At 48.0% G+C, this 19,653-nt stretch overlaps 1 protein-coding gene across 1 annotated transcript in view; it reads left to right on the top strand.

Annotated features, from left to right (window-relative positions):
• Positions 1–19,217, top strand: part of CDA (cytidine deaminase) — a 29,522-nt gene extending 10,305 nt beyond the window's left edge. The window contains exons 2-4 of the mRNA XM_050793405.1: positions 5,810–5,921; positions 12,896–12,953; positions 18,767–19,217. Coding sequence (XP_050649362.1) covers positions 5,810–5,921; positions 12,896–12,953; positions 18,767–18,883 — 287 coding nt within the window. The 3' untranslated portion in view covers positions 18,884–19,217. The remainder of the gene's footprint in view (positions 1–5,809; positions 5,922–12,895; positions 12,954–18,766) is intronic.
• Positions 19,218–19,653: the final 436 nt, after the last annotated feature.

Consider the following 19,653-nt stretch of genomic DNA (forward strand, 5'->3'; position numbering starts at 1 on the left):
GAGAACAAAAGGAGATGAGGGCCAAGAGGTAGCACCAGATCACTTGTGACCTCGGTACCAGATCACATATGACCTTGGCACCAGATCACGTATGACCTTGTAGTCACAGAAAGGATTTCAGGCCAGGCACGGTGGCTCACGCCTGTAATCCCAGCAGTTTGGGAGACTGAGGCGGGTGGATCACAAGGTCAGGAGTTCGAGACCAACCTGACCAATATGGTGAAACCCCATCTCTACCAAAAATACAAAAATTAGCCAGGCGTGGTAGCACACTCCTGTAGTCCTAGCTACTCGGGAGGCTGAGGCAGGAGAATCACTTGAACCTAGGAGGAGGAGGTTGCAGTGAGCCGAGATTGTGCTACTGCACTCCAGCCTGGGTGACAGAGCAAGACTTTATCTCAAAAATAAAATAAAATAAAATATAAAATAAAATAAAATAAAAATAAAGAATTCCAAAGTGCCTGAAAGACAAGGACAGGACCACTGTCATACCTTGTCGAGAAGGCGCAGAGGGTCACATAGCCCTACCGTCACCAAAGCCTTTATTTTTATGCAATTGATAACAGCAGCAGCTAACAGCTGCTGACCATTTCCTCTGTGCCAGGCTTTGTGTTAAGTGCTTTACATGAGGGATCTCAATTTATTCTCACAAGAGGACTATGAGAGAGGTTCTATCATTAGCATTTTACAAATGAGCCAGTGAGTCCCAAAGAGGTTCGGTCCCTTTCCCCAGCTCTCAGAGCCAGTAGGGCAAAGAGTCCCAGGGCAGAATGAAACCTCATGGAACCTCTTTCTACAGGGCGCTGTTTGAGTAGTGGGGCGTGTGAGTGTGCCCCCTGCCATGATCATCTTTCTCTGTCATTAACTGGCCTATTGACATGTTTTACACACAGTAAAGGAAGATTTATCTCTCTGAGGCCTTTCTGAACTTCCAATGCAGACACATGTGACTGCCCTGAGAGACTGGGTCTCCTACAAGTATGGAAATGTGCTTTAATGGCACATCAGCAAAACCCAAGATCCGCGTACATCACTTTTGATGGGAAAAGTGTTAGGCTTTAGTCAGGGATGGGGCAGGGAAGCTGGAAGGGCGGGACTGGGAGAGTCACTAGACTTGGAGTGAGGCTGGCAGGGACCATAATCTGAGAGAGAGGCAGAAACCAAGTGCAGGGATGTCAGTGAAGGTGGGAGTGGTGAGCAGATACAGTAGATGAGAGTGGTGTTTAAAGAAAGTCATTTTCAGGGGCTGGGCATCATGGTTCACACCTGTAATCCCAGCATTTTGGGAGGCCGAGCTGGGCAGATCACTTGAGGCCAGGAGTTCAAGACCAGCCTGGCCAACATGGTGAAACCCTGTCTTCACTAAAAATTAAAAAATTAGGCAGACATGGTGATACACGCCTCTAATCCCAGCTACTAGGGAGGCTGAGATGAGAATCACTTGAACCCAGGAGGTAGAGATTGCAGTGAGCTGAGATCATGCCACTACACTCCAGCCTGGGCGACAGATAAATAAATAAATTAATTAAATTAAATAAAAAGAAAAGAAAAAGAAAGTCATTTCTGGTGAGGATCAGGAACCTGGCTGGGGAGACAAGGCGGGGAGCAAGAGACACTCATTCATTTATTCATTCAACTTTCATTGACTCAGCAGACAGACTGAGCAATAAGGGGCCAGTTATCTCAGCTATAATAACTACCATTTAAAAAAACAAAAGCTCTCAGGGTTGCAACTTCCTGATTGTTCCCTGCCCCATATTCCAACTGTATTAACTGATCTCTGTACAGTTTCAAATGATAAAAATACACATGAACTATTTTAGACAAAAGGAGGATGTATTGGTTCCTATAACTAAACCATGGGAAGAGCTGGAGTGTAGTCAGACCTCAGGGCTAACTGGCACCGGCCAGACTCCTTTCTTTCCATCTGTCATCTCTCATCCATTCTTCTGAGTGTCCATTTCAGCCTCCCTCATTGGTCTCTTCCATAATGAATGGAAACATGGCGGCCCACACTCAGCGTCTCAGAGAGAAACTGAAGTTCCCATGCCGAGATGAACTCTGATTGGCCAGTTTGAGTCAGCTGCTCATCTTTAAGCCCATAGCAAGGTCATAGGAGACAAGATGGCAGCTCCCATTTGAACTACATGCTGGGGGAATAAAGTAAGGGTCATTCCTCAGGGGAAAAAAAGTAAGAGGTGCTAAGCTGTCAAAACAGTAGATGCTCACTGTAGTCTACCCTTTGGTGCTCAGTATACACGCCTGTTTTCTTCCCCAAAGTAGAACTCCGAACCAGCCCCCACCTAACACCATATAGCCATCCCATGCACCACTGTGACCACATTCACCCTCACCCCGACAAGGGACCTGCAGCTGTGGCACCCAGTGGTGTCTAATGACATCCGTCAACTCTGGACATGAATGCCTGTGATCCTGAGAACAATGAGCTAAATGACTAATCACTCCTAACATGCCAATGTAAATAATGAAGGGACCAGAAAATATGTGAGGAAAAATATACAAGAAGATAATGACCAAATAATTCCCAAATGTGATCAACACAGAACAAAATACTGCATAATCACAATGAAGACTTGGACTTAGAAAAGGAGGTGTAAGCTGGGCACCGTGGCTCACACCTATAATCCCAGCACCTTGAGAGGCCAAGGTAGGTGGATGACTTGAGCCCAAGAGTTTGAGACTGGCCTGGGCAACCCCATCTCTACAAAAAATACAAAAAATTAGCCGAGTGTGGTGGTGTACACCTGTGGTCCCAACTACTCGGGAGGTTAGGATGAGAGGGTCAGTGGAGCCCAGGAGTTTGAGGTTACGATCGTGCCACTGCACACCAGCCTAGACAACAGAGTAAGATCCTGTCAAAAATAAAGGACGGTGTGGGGGAAGGGGAGGAAAGGGAAGGGGAGGGGAGGGGAGGCTAAGTTGATGAAATAAATAATAATATAGTGACTCAAACAAGATGGTGGCTTATGATCGTGCCACTGCACACCAGCCTAGACAACAGAGTAAGATCCTGTCAAAAATAAAGGATGGTGGGGGGGAAGGGGAGGGAAGGGAAGGGGAGGGGAGGGGAGGCTAAGTTGATGAAATAAATAATAATATAGTGACTCAAACAAGATGGTGGCTTATTTCCCTCATCTAACAGACCAGGCGTGGGCTGGAGTCCACAGCATAGGAGATGCTTTTCTCTGTCCTGCAAAGTTGTCCTGGAAATCAGATTCCTTCTGACTACGTGTCCCACCATCCCTAGAGTTGTGTCCTCATCTGCATGTTCAAACTGACACACATCATCACACCCACATCATGGTTTTATTTGTTGTTGTGCTTTGAGATGGAGTCTCATTCTGTTGCCCAGGCTGGAGTGCAGCTGTGGCATGATCTCGGCTCACTGCCACCTCTGCCTCTCAGGTTCAAGAGATTCTTCTGCCTCAGGCTCCTGAGTAGCTGGGACTACAGGCGCCTGCCACCATGCCAGGCTAATTTTTGTATTTTTAGTAGACAGGGTTTCACCATATTGGCCAGGCTAGTCTCAAACTCCTGACCTTGTGATCCGTCTGCCTCGGCCTCCCAAAGTGCTGGGATTACAGGCATGAGCCACCGCGCCCAGCCTCATCATGGGTTTTTATAGGCCAGACTTGTGACTTCTTTGGCGATCCAATTCTATCAAAAAGTTAGAAACATCCTGATCTATTTGCTTCCAATTATTTCCATACAGAAATGCCACACCCAAAGATCCCTTCTGGACATGGTTCTGAAGCCTGCCAACTCTCACATTTTCCTAAGTAGCTCCCATGCCTGGCCCATCCCTGCTGCCCCATCTTCATGCTGGCTATTGTGGTGACTGAAACAACAGGCTGGGTGGGCAGATGACACATCACATGTTTGCCACAGAGCTGATTCCCATTGCCAGGAAGAGAAATTTCAGTGGTAGGTACAACGGCCTGCCTTCCCGGTAATTGCAGGTGGAGCTTTACCAAATAACAGACTAGGAGGAGTCACCATCTGGCCATCGTCCCTCATCTGTGTTTTCTCCTTTGCGTTGCTCAGCCACTAAGCCAATGTCACATATTTAGATTTTTTTTGTTCAAGTTGCATCTCACCTTCAGCACAAATGTCTGCATTAGCTATAGGTTACACTACTATAGCAAACAGATTCCAAGATGCAGTGACGCAAACATGATAGAATTCTGTTTTTCTCTCACACAACAATTCCGAGTAGCCCCAGGCAAACAGGCAACTCTGCCCCATGAGTTGACCAGGTTTCCAAATTCCTTCTCTCTCCTTGCTGCTCCTCCATTCCCATGGCCACAAGGTCAAAAGTGTCCCACTCCATCACCTCCACCTTCCAGCCTGTGGAAGGAGAAAAGGATGGAAGTAATAGGCAAGCAACCTCCTTACCAAAAGTATGATCCAGAAATTTCCCACATCACTTTGGGCCACATCCCATTGGCCAGAACTGCATCATGTGGCCACACTGTGCTGCAAGGGAGTCTGGGAATTACAGTCCCTAGCTGAGTGGCCATGCTGGAATGGGAGGCACTTGTATTACTTAAAGGAAGAAATAGGAAATGAATACTGGGGAACAATTCCTATCTCTGCCTCAGGGAAAAAGGCAATTTACAAACAGTGGTACAGACCAAATACCACATCTTGCTGGTCAAGGGAAAACCCAGGTTCCATGGTGATTTGTTCGTAGACTCACTTCCCTGAATATGGGGACTTTCTTAGCCAATCTGGTTATGCAAACATCTTGTCTCCTGGGAGCAGCCCTGGCTTATTGTACCCCAGGAACTACCCTGAGAGAGCCAATAGGAAGGACTCCCTTACTGAGAGTTAGGCCATCTTAGAAGCCCACATCCCATTGGAGGCCTGAAGATTGTTTTAAGGCTTGTGCAATCATAGGCAACTTGCACAAAGCTCGGGGTTTTTTTTGTTTGTTTGTTGGTTGATTTCTTATTAGTTAGTTTTGACAGTTTGTTTTGCAACACAGCTGAAATAGAACCCTGGCTGAACTCTGACAGCCAGTACCTAACCCCCAAAATTTTGTCCAGGCTCAAACTTGGAATCAGGATCTGTCTTAGTCCATTCAGGCTGCTATAACAGAATACCATAGACTGGGTAGCTTGTAAACAACAGAAGTGTATTGCTCACAGTTCTGGAAACCAGAAAGTCCAAGGTCAAGGCACTGGCAGATTCAGCGAGGGCCTGCTTACTCATAGACGGTGACTCCTCGCTATGTCCTCATGCTGCAGAAGGGGCAAGGCAGTTCTCTGGTTTTATAAGTGCATGACTCCCATTCCTAGGCTTAGTCCCTTTCATTCTGTTCTCATTATCTAATCGTTCCTCCAAAGGCCCCACTTCCTAATACCGTCAGCTTGGGGGCTAGGATTTCAACATATGAATTTGATGGGAACACATTCATACCGTGGGGCTCTCAGATGCAGGTATGGGGGCTCTGCTTGTTTTTGTAAGCCTCAGCATCTCCCCTGGCCTTGACCTCTGCAGGGGTGATGCGGCTGCCTAATCTGCCTGTTGTGCTGCCCTGCTCCCAAGCTGTGCTTCATCATGGAGGCACTGGGTAAATTAAGACAGTGCCAGGTTCTTGGGAAGGGCCACTACCATGGACCAAAGAGTCTACTGGTGCCCCAAGTCGAATTGCCCTTTCCTTCTCCCCATCTTGTTTGGAGTAACCAGTTCCTTCCTGCTTTGGAATGGGGCAAGCCTCTTACTCAACACACGCAGCAGGAAGTGTTTCTGACAGACTTACCACTGGACTCTGCTCTCTTCTCAGGGTGCAACATAGAAAATGCCTGCTACCCTCTGGGCATCTGTGCTGAACGGACCGCTATCCAGAAGGCCGTCTCAGAAGGGTACAAGGATTTCAAGGCAATTGCTATCGCCAGGTGAGTGAGAAAGCCCAGGTTGCAACAATATTCATTCATCTGTTTAGCCAACATCTTCCTTACACGTATTATTCATTCATTCATTCATCTGTCATATGTTTGTTGTGGACTTCCTATGTGCCAGGCGCTGTATAGGGCCCTGGGATGAGTGCTGAGGATAAGGAGACAAATAAGAAATGGAGTCTGCCCTCAGTGAGCCTGCAAGGCAGGTAAATAAGCAAGGCAACTCTCATACAAGGGCCGGTATGCCCCTGTTCCAGCAACACAAAGTGATACAGACTCCTTTCCTACAAGATACCACAGAAAGGCAGCCTTGAAACACAAAGTGGGGAGGACCCAAAAATCACCTGCTACAGACTCCCTTGCCACCACCCCCATTTTATAGCTGATGAAACTGAGGCCCAGATAAGTTGAGCCACTTTCCTGGGAGTTAGTGCCAGTGCTGGGATAAAACCCAGGTTCCGGAGTGTCACTGCAGGGCTCATTCCACTGTGTCATGCTGTGCTAGGAGATGAACACTTTTCCCTGCTCTCTGCAAACTGATGCTAGGATCCTGAATGAGCCACTCAGCACTGCTAACTCATTTGGCGACACTCGCCTCAAGGTTCAAGAACCAGGATACAAAATCAGCCAGGTAAACACTAGTTATGGTTCCAACTAATCAGAGTCCGGCCCAGGTTCTGGCTGCACAAGAGCCCCAATCAATGCTCCTATATGTCCCAAACATAAATATCCTAGTTGTCATGGCTTCCTCTCCATGGGAGCATATTGAATTCTTGTTGGCTCTGGCCCTAGACTCAGTGGTGTCAGGATTCAAGCGTGTAAATTAGCCCTTTACTGGACTCCATTATTTAATGACTTAATGGTGAATCTCTCCAGTGTGCACCTTTGCATTGTGTATGACAGTTTTCTTAACAAGTTATTGATGCAAGAAAAATGACATGGGAAATGTTTATCCCACCCAGAAGGAGGCTGCATGCTTGTTGGTCTTTAGGAACATCTGGGTGCATAGGTCACATTCTATGAGGGAATTACCTCTTCACTCAGAGTGGAATTAATTCCTGTGGCAGAGCTACAGCACCTTTCTGGCTAAAATGCAGAAATGCAGGGGTTTAGTGCAAGGTCAGTGGGGACTGTACAGAAGCAAGCCCACATGCCTTTTGTAAGATCCTCAACTTTGCCTCAGTCTGGCCCCGAGGTGACCTGGCTTATTCAAGTAAGCCCAAGGTGCACTTAAGGTAAGGGCCCCAGTATCCGAGAGCCTTCCCTGCGACCGAGATGTGTCCTGGCTTCCTTAAGGCTTCCAAAGGAATAAATGACGTCGTGCTGAGAACATTTTGTGCAGATAGGCCGAGATCAGGATGTGAATTGCACTTTATGGAAAAAAAAAAAAAAAAAGGAGGGAAATAACTCAATTTCAAAGCTGATCCAAGAAAATAATGATATTCTAGGGAAAAAGAGGCCAAAGTCAACCAAAGGATAATGATGCCTTGCTCTGTTTAGAATTTTCCAAATGAGAGGCTTTTTCTCTTGGTCATTATCTACTTTCAAACACAACGAACTGTCACTAGCAGTGATTAGCAAATGTCGTTATTTACACAAAACCTGCCATTTTTCCAGCCCCCAACTGCCGTACTCTGGGTATTCAGCCTGCATCAGTGTCCCTGAGCCCAAAATACACTCATTATCACACTCATGATTTGTTAAATTGAGAGCGTTTGTGGATTTAGAGGATGAATGAGAAGTACCAACTCCCTCATTAACATCAGATGGGTCTGAGCAGCCTCAGAGAGAACGCCTCTGAGGTCTCTAAGGATGGAGACCGCACTCAGGAAAGGTCCGTGTGTCTTACTGCTCATTGACAGATGAGCTTGCCCCACTGGGTCCCAGCTGTAATGATCAGAGTCAGCAGGTTTCCAGCCCATCGAGTCTGATAACCATGGCCTCAGTGTGTGACCAAGGTGAGCACAAACCACAGAAAACTGTAAATAGCCAGCAAAAGGCGGGACAGAGTGAAGGGCAGGGGAGAGGGAGAAAGGGGGAAGCGGTGAAGCGGTAAAGAAACATCCTGAGGCAGCCAGCAAGTGCTCACTCAGTCTTGAGTCTCTCTCGGCAGGAACATTGAGTAAGTTAGAAGCCAGGCTTCAGCGCCAATGAAACCTGTTTCCAAATCCAGCCGTATTATGGACCTTAGGCATGCTGCTTAGACCCTGAGCCTGGCTTCTCATCTGTGAAATGGAGGAGACTGGTTTGTTACAGGGTCTCATGAAACAATTTCTATACAGTTCCTGACACAGGGTATGTAATACATTCACACTTATATAGTTGCTTTTTTTTTTTTTTTTTGGTTTTGGTTTTTGGTTTCGTTTTGTTTTTCTTTGAGAACAAGTCTTGCTGTGCCGCCCAGGCTGGAGTGCTGTGGCAAGATTTTGGCTCACTGCAACCTCCGCCTCCCAGGTTCAAGCGATTCTCATGCTTCAGCCTCCTGAGTAGCTGAGACTACAGGTGCCTGCCACCATGCCTGGCTAATTTTTTTTTTTTTTTTTTTTTTTTTTTTTTTTGAGACGGAGTCTCGCTCTGTCGCCCAGGCTGGAGTGCAGTGGCCGGATCTCAGCTCACTGCAAGCTCCGCCTCCCGGGTTCACGCCATTCTCCTGCCTCAGCCTCCCGAGTAGCTGGGACTATAGGCGCCCACCACCTCGTCCGGCTAGTTTTTTTTTGTATTTTTTAGTAGAGACAGGGTTTCACCATGTTAGCCAGGATGGTCTCGATCTCCTGACCTCGTGATCCACCTGTCTCAGCCTCCCAAAGTGCTGGGATTACAGGCTTGAGCCACCGCGCCCGGCCAACCTGGCTAATTTTTGAGTTTTTAGTAGAGATGGGGTTTTACCATGTTGACCAAGCTGGTCTCGAACTTCTGGCCTCAAGTGATCCGCCCACCTTGGCCTCCCAAAGTGCTGGGATTATAGGTGTGAGTGACCACATTCAGCCTCAAACTATTACATTGTTTTAAAGTTATCGTTATTTATTCTGCAAGCCGCAAAACTACCAAAGGCAGAGTGTGTAGATTTGGGGTTCAAATCCTGATTCTGCCACTTTACTAACTTTGTGTCCTTGGGCAAGCCGTTTCGTCTTTCGTGATCTACAGCATGCAGGTGATAAGAGGGCCTGTATACCCCCGCCCCTTACAGGGTTGTTGGGGGATTAACTGAACTAATTCACTTAAGGTCCTTAGCACAGAGGCGGGCACACAGAACCACCATGTACGGGTAAGCCATTAATGTTAACAGGCTGTCTCTACATCCTCAGTGCTAGGCTGCCTGGAAACACCATCCTGTGACTTGGTTGTTGAAGCCTACACCAAATCTACCTTCCCAGTGGAATGCGTGCTTACCTTGAAATCCCTGATGCAGATCACCTTGTCCAGGGAGCTAGCCATTGGGTAGTGGGCCACAGATGCCACAAGATTCAGAAAGGAGGCCGGACGCGGTGGCTCACTCCTGTAATCCCAGCACTTTGGAAGGCCGAGGTGGGTGGATCATGAGGTCAGGAGATCGAGACCATCCTGCCTAACACGGTGAAACCTCGTCTCTACTAAAAATACAAAAAAAAAAATTAGCGAGGCATGGTGGCGGGCGCCTGTTGTCCCAGCTACTCGGGAGGCTGAGGCAGGAGAATGGCATGAACCTGGGAGGCGGGTTGCAGTGAGCCGAGATTACGCCACTGCACTCCAGCCTGGGCGACAGAGAGAGACTCCGTCTCAAAAAAAAGATTCGGAAAGGAAGCGGTGAGCTCAGCAGGGGTCAGATTACATAGGGCCTTATAGGCCATGGAAGGAAGGCTGAATTTCATTCAGAGCAACTCTCCCACGGCCCTAACCCATGGCCCTAACCATGCCTTTGTTACCGCATTTCTGTGAAATTGTATCTACCCCTCCGGAGGGTAAGCTCCAGGGATTGTCTAATTGGTCTTTGTCGCTCCTTTCCCATGCCTGCCTGGCATAGAGAAGGGTTTTGGTCGACATGTGTGGAATGAAGTGAAAAATAACCCCCAAAAAGCTTAAGGGGGGCCCTGGCTGCAACAGCTGTTATCCAGTAATTGCAAGAGTTCACTCAGCGTCCTGGGCAGGAGTCGCCACCCTCTTATGTACCCATGGGTTTTTCTTCTGAAGCTGGAAGCGTGCTCAGAGAGAACCCCATCTTCCCACGGAACAGAACCTTTCATTGACTGGACCCCCACATATAAAAGGTAGTTATGGTGAGAATTAAAGAAAATAGCACCTCAGCTGCTTTATTTTAATCATAGTATCTATCCCTGTCTCCACATGGTTGGTTGGTTAATCAGTTACCTAGCTCCCCTCACTAGTCTGTAAACTCCTGAGCATAGTGAATTTTGTCTGTTTTGTTCACTGCTGCACTCCTAGCACCAACGACAGTGCCCAGCACATAGTAGGTGCTCAGTAAATATTTGTTGGTTGAAATGAGACGATGCATATAAAATGCTTTGCAGAATGCCTGGCACATTCTAGGCACACATTATCTTTTTTTTTTCTTTTTTTTTTTTGAGACGGAGTCTTGCTCTGTTGCCCAGACTGGAGTGCAGTGGCATGATCTCGGCTCACCGCAACCTCTGCCTCCCAGGTTCAAGCAATTCTCTGCCTCAGCCTCCCGAGTAGCTGGGATTACAGGCATCTGCCACCACGCCTGGCTAATTTTTGTATTTTTAGTGGAGACGGGATTTCACCATGTTGGCCAGGCTGGTCTTGAACTCCTGACTTTGTGATCCACCCACCTCAGCCTCCCAAAATGCTGGGATTACAGGCATAGGCACACACTATCTTAATAACAATTGCTGTTAAGATATAATAAGATGAATTATTAAATAGTACATAAAACACATAGCGTATAATAAAACTGTATATGATAAAGTACTAAAATTATGACAAAGCTTACATAGTAAGGAAATTAAATATCCAGCACTTAGAACAGGCAGTAACAATATGTATATAACATTCTAAAGTTTACAAAGTCTTCCATATACCTTATCTCATTTTATCTTCTAGCATTCTTACAAAGCAGACTCTTACAAAGCATCCACATTTTACAGCAAATAAATGAGCCTTGGATGAGCTAAAATGACTTAGTCAAAGTCACCCATAGCAAAAGGAAGAGCCAACTAAGAACCAAAATTTAAATCCTGTGTTCTGCCAGGCACAGTGGCTCATGTCTGTAATCCCAGTACTTTGGGAGGCCAAGGTAGCAAGATCTCTTGAGCCCAGGAGTTCAAGACCAGCCTGGGCAATATAGTGAGACCCTATTTCTACAACAAATCAAAAAATGATCTGAGTGTGGTGGTGTGTGCCTGCAGTCCCAGCTACTCAGGAGGCTGAGGTAAGAGGATCCTTTGAGGCCAGGAGGCAGAGGCTGCAGTGAACCATGATTGTGCCACCGCACTGTAGCCTAGACAACAGAACAAGACCCTGTCTCAAATAAATAAATAAATAAATAAATAAATAAATAAATAAATAAATAAAAATCCTATGTTCTTCCAGAGATATCACAAAGCTGTGTGTCCAGAAGAATAAGGAGGATGGTGGCTGCTGACTTCACCTGTGGTGCTCCAGCAGGCTTGGAATTTTCCACCATCAAAGGCACTTGTTTGTTTTGTTTTGTTTTGTTTTGTTTTATTTTGAGGCAGAGTCTCGCTCTGTCGCCCAGGCTGGAGTGCAGTGGCGCCATCTCGGCTCCCTGCAACCTCCACCTCCCGGGTTCAAGCGATTCTCCTGCCTCAGCCTCCCGAGTAGCTGGGACTACAGGCGTGCACCACCATGCCCAGCTAATTTTTATATTTTTAGTAGCAATGGGGTCTCACCATGTTGGCCAGGATGGTCTCGGTCTCTTGACCTCATGAGCCACCCGTCTCGGCCTCCAAAAGTGCTGGGATTATAGGCATGAGCCACCGCGCCTGGCCAAAGCCACCTGTGTTAGGGACCAATCTTTGTCCTGCTCAGAGCTAGAGGTCTGCCTGTAGGCGCCTAAACTCTTACAGGCAATCCCTGGCTGGTGAGCTTCTCTTCTCCAGGCTTTCTCCAGTGCAAGCAACCCATTTTTCTCTCTGAGTCACACGCACTTTATTCTTTCATGCCTCAAGGCCTTTGTACATACCGTGTTTTTGTTTGTTTGTTTGTTTGTTGTTTATTGAGACAGGGTCTCTGTCAGCTAGATGGCAGTTCACTGCAGCCTCCGCCTCCCAGGCTCAAGTGATCCTCCCGGTACAGCCTCCCGAGTAGCTGGGACTACAGGCCTGCACCACCACACCTGGCTAATTTTTTGTATTTTTAGGAGAGATGTGGTTTCACCATGTTGGCCAGGCTGGTCTCAAACTCCTGACCTCAGGTGATCCACCCACGTCGGCCTCTCAAAGTGCTGGGATTACAGGTGTGAGCCACCGCGCCCAGCTGCATTTTGTTTAAAATGATAACTCAGCTGGTTTTTCGCATCACCCACTGGGCTGAACAATCTCCCGAAGACCAGAGACAGATTCTCTTTGACCTTTGTATTCCCTGGGTGTGTGCTGGGATTACAGGTGTGAGCCACCGCACCCAGCTGCATTTTGTTTAAAATGATAACTCAGCTGGTTTTTTACATCACCCACTGGGCTGAACAATCTCCCGAAGACCAGAGACAGATTCTCTTTGACCTTTGTATCCCCTGGGTGTGGGTGACGGTAAGTGCTCACTAAACGTTTATGGACGGCACTAACGAAAGTCCTGCTCGTGGCCCTGCCTTGTGGCAGTGTGGAAAGCCACCACGTGGCCATCTCAGCCTTCAGGACACAGCGGATCTGTGAATCAGGAGCTGCCTGATGGGGTATGACCCAAATCAGGAACGAGGCGGAGACTCAGGGCCTAAATTTTAGCAATTGTCCTCAGGCCTTGGGAGAGACTAATTTGAGTTTGGTTCTTTGCTTCCCCAGTGACATGCAAGACGATTTTATCTCTCCATGTGGGGCCTGCAGGCAAGTCATGAGAGAGGTAAGCAGCTTCTCTTGCTTTCTGGAATGCAAATCTCTTCCCTGTCGCAGGCTATGGGAGCCACGCCAAGCTGCAGGCGTGGCAGGCGTGGAGACACATCTATTGGCCCGTTTGCTCGGTTGGCTGACTTCTAAGGCCTCCCTACACTTGCATGAGTCACTGGAAATTATTCCTTCATTTAACAAATACTTACTGAGTGAGTGTCTGCTCTGTGCCAGGCACTGAGGTAGCTCTGGGGAGGCAGCAGGGAAAAGACGGGCCAGGCCCTGCCCTCACAGAGCTCATAGGCTAATGCAGAAGACAGATGATGAACAAGGAGCAAAATAAATAAACAAACAGTGGCGTTTCTGAGAGTCAGAGGGCTATAGAGGAAAAAAAAAATGCAGGAAAAAAAAGGAGTCCAATGACAAAGGGGCAAGCAGGGGACACTGCAGACTGGGGTCAGCGAACAACAGCCCATGGGCCAAATCCAGCCTGCTGCTTATATTTGTAAATAAAGTTTTATTGGTACACAGCCATGGCCATTCATTCACCTATTGTCCATAGCCACTTTGCCCTGACAACAGCAGAAGTGAGCCATTACGACAAAGGCCACATGGCCTCTAAACCTAAGATATTTACTGTCTGGTCCTTGACAGAAAAAGGTTTGCCAACCCCTGCTTTAGATGTCCAGGAAGGGCCTCTTTTTGAGCATGATATTTGAGCAGAAATATAAATAATGAGAAAAAAATGAGAGGAACAAAGGTCTAGAAAAGGAGATTCTGAGACAGCATAAGCAGCAAGTTTTGTGCTCAGACTCTTGGTGAATTTGAGAAGAGGCAAGAAGGCACCAAGAGGGCCAGGGTCTGGTAAGTGGAAGGAAAGCAATGGGATTGAAGTCAGAAGGGTAGGCAGGGGCCAGATCACATGGGGCCTGGCCATGGGATAAAGGGTACATTTTATTCCAAGAATAAAGGAAACTGAAGTGTACACTTTTTTTTTTTTTTTTTTTTTGAGACGGAGTCTCGCTCTGTCGCCCAGGCTGGAGTGCAGTGGCCGGATCTCAGCTCACTGCAAGCTCCGCCTCCCGGGTTTATGCCATTCTCCTGCCTCAGCCTCCTGAGTAGCCAGGACTACAGGCGCCCGCCACCTCGCCCAGCTAGTTTTTTGTATTTTTTATTAGAGACGGGGTTTCACTGTGTTTGTCAGGATGGTCTCAATCTCCTGACCTCGTGATCCGCCCGTCTCGGCCTCCCAAAGTGCTGGGATTACAGGCCTGAGCCACTGCGCCCGGCCTTTTTTTTTTTTTTTTGAGACAGAGTCTGACTCTGTCGCCCAGGCTGGAGTGCAGTGGCACAGTCTCGGCTCACTGCAACCTCCGCCTCCTGGGTTCAAGCGATTCTCCTGCCTCAGCCTCCCGAGTAACTGGGACTACAGGCACGTGCCACCATGCCCGGCTAATTTTCATATTTTTAGTAGAGACTGGGTTTCACCATGTTGGCCAGGCTGGTCTCGAACCCCTGACCTTATGATCCGCCCACCTTGGCCTCCCAAAGTGCTGGGATTACAGGCGTGAGCCACCGCGCCCAGCCCGAAGTGTACACTTAAACATGGTTAAAATGGCAAATCTTATGTTATATATATTTTATCACATTAAATACATTGGGAAAAAAGAGAATAAAGGTAAGCCAGTGGGTATTTTCAAGAAGAGACTTGAGGGATCTGAAGTAGTTTTTATAAAAGTCCTCTCGATGGAAGGCTGCAATTTCTTCAACTCTAAAAACAAAAGGGTAGGCCAGGTGTGGTGGCTCAGCCTATAATGCCAGCACTTTGGGAGGATGAGACAGGCGGATCACGAGGTCAGGAGATCGAGACCATCCTGACAAACACAGTGAAATCCCGTCTCTACTAAAAATACAAAAAAATTAGCTGGGTGTGGTGGCGGGTGCCTGTAGTCCCAGCTACTCGGGAGGCTGAGGCAGGAGAATGGTGTGAATCCAGGAGGTGGAGCTTGCAATGAGTCGAGATCGCGCCACTGCACTCCAGCCTGGGCGACAGAGCAAGACTCCATCTCCAAAACAAACAAACAAACAAACAAACAAACCCAAAAGGGTAGGCCAGGTGTGGTGGCTCAGCCTGTAATCCCAGCAGTTAGGGAGGCAGAGGCAGGAGGATTGCTTGAGCCCAGGAGTTCGAGACCTGCCTGGGCAACATAGCAAGACCTTGTTCTCCACAAAAAAAAAAAAAAAAAAAAAAAAAAAAAAAATAAAACAAAACAAAAAAATGAAAATGAAGGGATAGTTTAGATCATGGGTTCTTAATCCAGGCTCAAGGGGAGGTTTTCATGTTTATGTGTACATTTGGGGAATGGGGAATGTTAGTAACTATTGTGGATTATGAAAGAGATGTGTGTCCTCTAGAGTCCCAAAAGATTAGAGAATCCCACAGGCCCTGAGCTCCAGCATAGTACCGTCAGCCCCTGGAAACACAGCATCTTGTGGGCATGGTGGCTCACACCTGTAAGCCCTGCACTTTGGGAGACCGAGGCAGGAGGATCACTTTAGCCCAGGAATTCAAAACCAGCCTGAGCCACATAGTAAAACCCGGTCCCTTCAAACAATTTAAAAATTAGCAAGGCATGGTGGTACATGCCTGTGGTCCTAGCTGCTCCAGAGGCTGAGGTAGGAGTATCACTAGAGCCTGGGAGGTCAAGGCTGCAGTGAGCCGTGATCAAGCCACTGTACTCCTGCCTGGGCGACAGAGCGAGATCCTGTCTCAAAAATAAATACATACCTACAGCATCTTGTTTAATCCCCTCCCCAAGACTGAGGGAAGTGCATGTCATTATTCCCATTGCCCAGTGACTACTCTGAGGCTCAGAGGAGTCAAATGACTTACTGAAGGGCCCCCCGCCAGGCGGTGACACACGGGTATCCATGGCCCATCAGGCTGACTCTGAAGCCCATGCTCCTCACGGCTGCCTCTCTGTCTTTGTGATTCTGTAAGTTGGACAAAATTATTTTCAGCCATGGAGGAAACATAATGTTACTTTGGCATGTGAATGCTGCTTGTACCGTGGGAGTTTCTGCTTTTGGAGTTGTGTTTTGGGAGAAAGGGGGTTGTTTTAGCTTTGTTTTTGTGCCGTGGGGTTTCAAAGCATCCGGGGATGCAGACGTTTCCATCTTCCTCCTGTTTCCTGCCAGGAGTGCAAATCAGACACATTTCCCAAATCCAAAAACATACCACCGGGAAAGCAGTGAATTTACACTGCGGAATTTATCTCACTTAAGAGGGTCAGAAATAGCTGGCCTGCACAGTGAAAATGTCGAAGGTCATATAAGGAAACCACGACAGACAGGGCGCCAAGTCCCTGGCTCCCAAGGCCCCGACGTGATCCAATTGCTCGGTGCTGTTTTCTCCAAACAGATTGGATGTTGGCAAACGACAGAAGGCAAATGAAAAAGCTGAAGGAGGCAGGGGCGAAACTGAAACCAAAATGCAAATAATAAGAGATGAGGCGTTGGGGCCGGGGACCTGGCACATAAACTCGCCCTCCGCTCAACTTTCGTCCATACCTACCCTCAGGCAGAGCCAGTTAAGCAGAAAAATTTCCTTCCTTAAAACATTAATTCTAAGAAAGCCAGAAGATTGAGTGTGCCTGGCAATAACTTGGTGATTCAGAAAGAAGTGTGGAAGAACAGAAGGCTGCAGACCTAAGTAGTCACTGGTTACCAACATAATCCATAAGAATGACATCTATTAATTGAGCACCTACCATGTGCGTAGAGACGCTTTACATGAATCATCTCTGCATCTCACAATACCTGGCTAGGAAGAGCTTGGGTCTGTTGACCCCACCTCCAGGGCTCTTGTCATGATGCCACTGCTGATTAACCTCTTGCCTACTACCCTGCATTCGCCCATCCCTAAAACCATTCTATGGACCAAGACACTGAGTGAGCCCCAGAAAGTTATCATTTTCCCCAGGTCACACAGCGAACAAACAGTGCTCCTCATAGCATAGGAGAAAACTCAAGAGACAAATTTTTCTTTGCTGACTTTACCCTGCTAAGCCTCCGTTTCCCCATCAGTAAAATGGGCATCATAATAGCACCTACCTCACAGGGTAGATAATGAAACCATGCATGTGCAGTATCTATGTGGTATGGTGTTGGCTGTGTCCCCACCCAAATCTCATCTTGAATTGTAGCTCCCATAATTCCCACGTGTCATGGGAGGGACCTGGTGGGAGGCAATTGAATCGTGGGGGCAGGTCTTTCCCATGCTGTTCTCGTGATAGTGAATAAGTCTCATGAGGGAACGGGAGTTCCCTCACACAAGTCCTCTCTTGCCTGCTGCCAGGTAAGACATTCCTTTGCTCTTCCTTCGTCTTCTGCCATGGTTGTGAGGCTTCCCCAGCCATGTGGAACTGTGAGTCCATTAAACCTCTTTTCTTGTCTTTTTTTTTTTTTTTTTTGAGATGAAGTCTTGCTCTGTCGCCCAGGCTGGAGTGCAGTGGCGCCATCTCGGCTCACTATAAGCTCCGCCTCCTGGGTTCAAGCGATTCTCCTGCCTCGGCCTCCTGAGTAGCTGGGACTACAGGCGCCTGCCACCGCGCGTGGCTAATTTTTTTGTATTTTTAGTAGAGATGGGGTTTCACCATGTTCACCCAGGATGGTCTCGATCTCCTATCCTCGTGATCCGCCCACCTCGGCCTCCCAAAGTGCTGGGAGTACAGGCGTGAGCCACTGCGCCCAGGCTTTTTTTTTTTTTTTTTTTTTTGAGACAGAGTCTTGCTCTATGGCCCAGGCTGGAGTGCAGTGGCGTGATCTTGGCACACTGCAACCTCTGCCTCACATGTTCCAGAGATTCTCCTGCCTCAGCCTTCTGAGTAGCTGGGATTACACGTGCCCACCACCATGCCTGGCTAATTTTTGTATTTTTAGTAGAGATGGGGTTCACCATGTTGGCCAGGCTGGTCTCAAACTCCTGACCTCAGGAGATCCTCCTGCCTCGGCCTCCCAAAGTGCTGGGAGTACAGGCATGAGCCACCATGCCTGGCCTAAACCTCTTTTCTTTATAAATTACCCAGTCTCGGGTATGTCTTTATTAGCAGCTTGAGAACAAACTAATACACTGAGTGTATGTGGCAGGCGACTTCTCCCGGTGTGAGGTGTAAAGGGGATACTGTAAGGGATGCAGGTGTTAGTTGTCATTTGTCATAGCAGAAGGAAGTCTGGTTCCAGGGGTTAGCTGTCGCCTTTTTTTTTTTTTTTTTTTTTTTTTTCAGACAGAGTCTTGCTCTGTCACCCAGGCTGGAGTGCAGTGGTGTGATCTCAGTTCACTGCAAGCTCCGCCTCCCAGGTTCATGCCATTCTCCTGCCTTAGCCTCCCAAGTAGCTGGGACTACAGGCACCCGCCACCACACCCGGCTAATTTTTTTGTGTTTTTTAGTAGAGACGGGGTTTCACTGTGTTAGCCAGGATGGTCTCGATCTCCTGACTTTGTGACCCGCCAGCCTCAGCCTCCCAAAGTGCTGGGATTACAGGCGTGAGCCACTGCGCCCAGCCGGCTGTTGCTCTTATGAAGCCCTGGGTGAGTCCTGAATGGTGCCTGTTCACCATGTGCCATGCACTGTTCAGTTTCACAGCATTCTTTCATTTTCTCCTCCCTACAGCGCCATGATCCAGGAACAATTATGGTCATTCCCATTTTACAGATGAGAAAATCAAGGCAAAGAGAGGAACATTAGCCAGTGAGTGGCAGAGTCAGACTCAAACCCAGTCTGTCTCAGCCACGCTGCATCTCTCACGCCAGCTTTGCCTCTTTTCCAGTTTGGCACCAACTGGCCCGTGTACATGACCAAGCCGGATGGTACCTATGTTGTCATGACGGTCCAGGAGCTGCTGCCCTCCTCCTTTGGGCCTGAGGACCTGCAGAAGACCCAGTGACAGCCAGAGAACGCCTACCGCCTGTGACAGCCACCTGGAGAACTTCATAAAGATGTCTCACAGCCCTGGGGACACCTGCCCAGTGGGCCCCAGCCCTACAGAGGCTGGCAAAGATGATGTTTCCAAATTACACTCCAGCCCAGGCCAGCACCCCTCCTAGCAACCTACCTTGGGACTTAGAACCCCACCCCGCACCCCCAGCCACCTTTCCTTTCCTTCCTGTGGGTCCTCTTTCAAAGTCCAGCCTAGTCTGGACTGCTTCCCCATCAGCCTCCCCAAGGTTCTGTCCTATTCCGAGCAACTTTTCTAATTATAAACATCACAGAACATCCTGAATCAAAGCGTGTGTCTTGCTCTGTCTCTATCCTTGCTTGCAGCTCTTACGAGGGACGGCATGGTTTGTCTTTATAGGAAGACCTGGACTCTTTCTGCTGGGAAAGGAAATGGGTACCTTGGAACCGTGGACCTTGTGGTGTGGAGAGCTGAGGTTTTTGGCAACTTGCCCCCGTGTTCTCTAAATGGGAAGCTCCCCTGGGCTGGACCTGTCAATAACTATCCTAGAGTGTGTTTTTGTCTCCTTATAGACCTGAGCACTGGGAGATTCCAGAGTATAAAGGGTCAGGCACGGTTTGTCTAGACGATGTAACAAAGGTTTCTTTCAGTAGCTACTGTGTGTCAGGTACTTTCCTGTGTATCATTTTAAGTTGAAAGTGCTCCACAGTTCTGTGAAGTGGGTGTGGAGATGCCCCCTTCTCACAGATGAGAGCACT

Source organism: Macaca thibetana, chromosome 1 (genome assembly GCF_024542745.1).
Source record: "Macaca thibetana thibetana isolate TM-01 chromosome 1, ASM2454274v1, whole genome shotgun sequence".
NCBI classification, from domain to species: Eukaryota; Metazoa; Chordata; class Mammalia; order Primates; family Cercopithecidae; genus Macaca; species Macaca thibetana.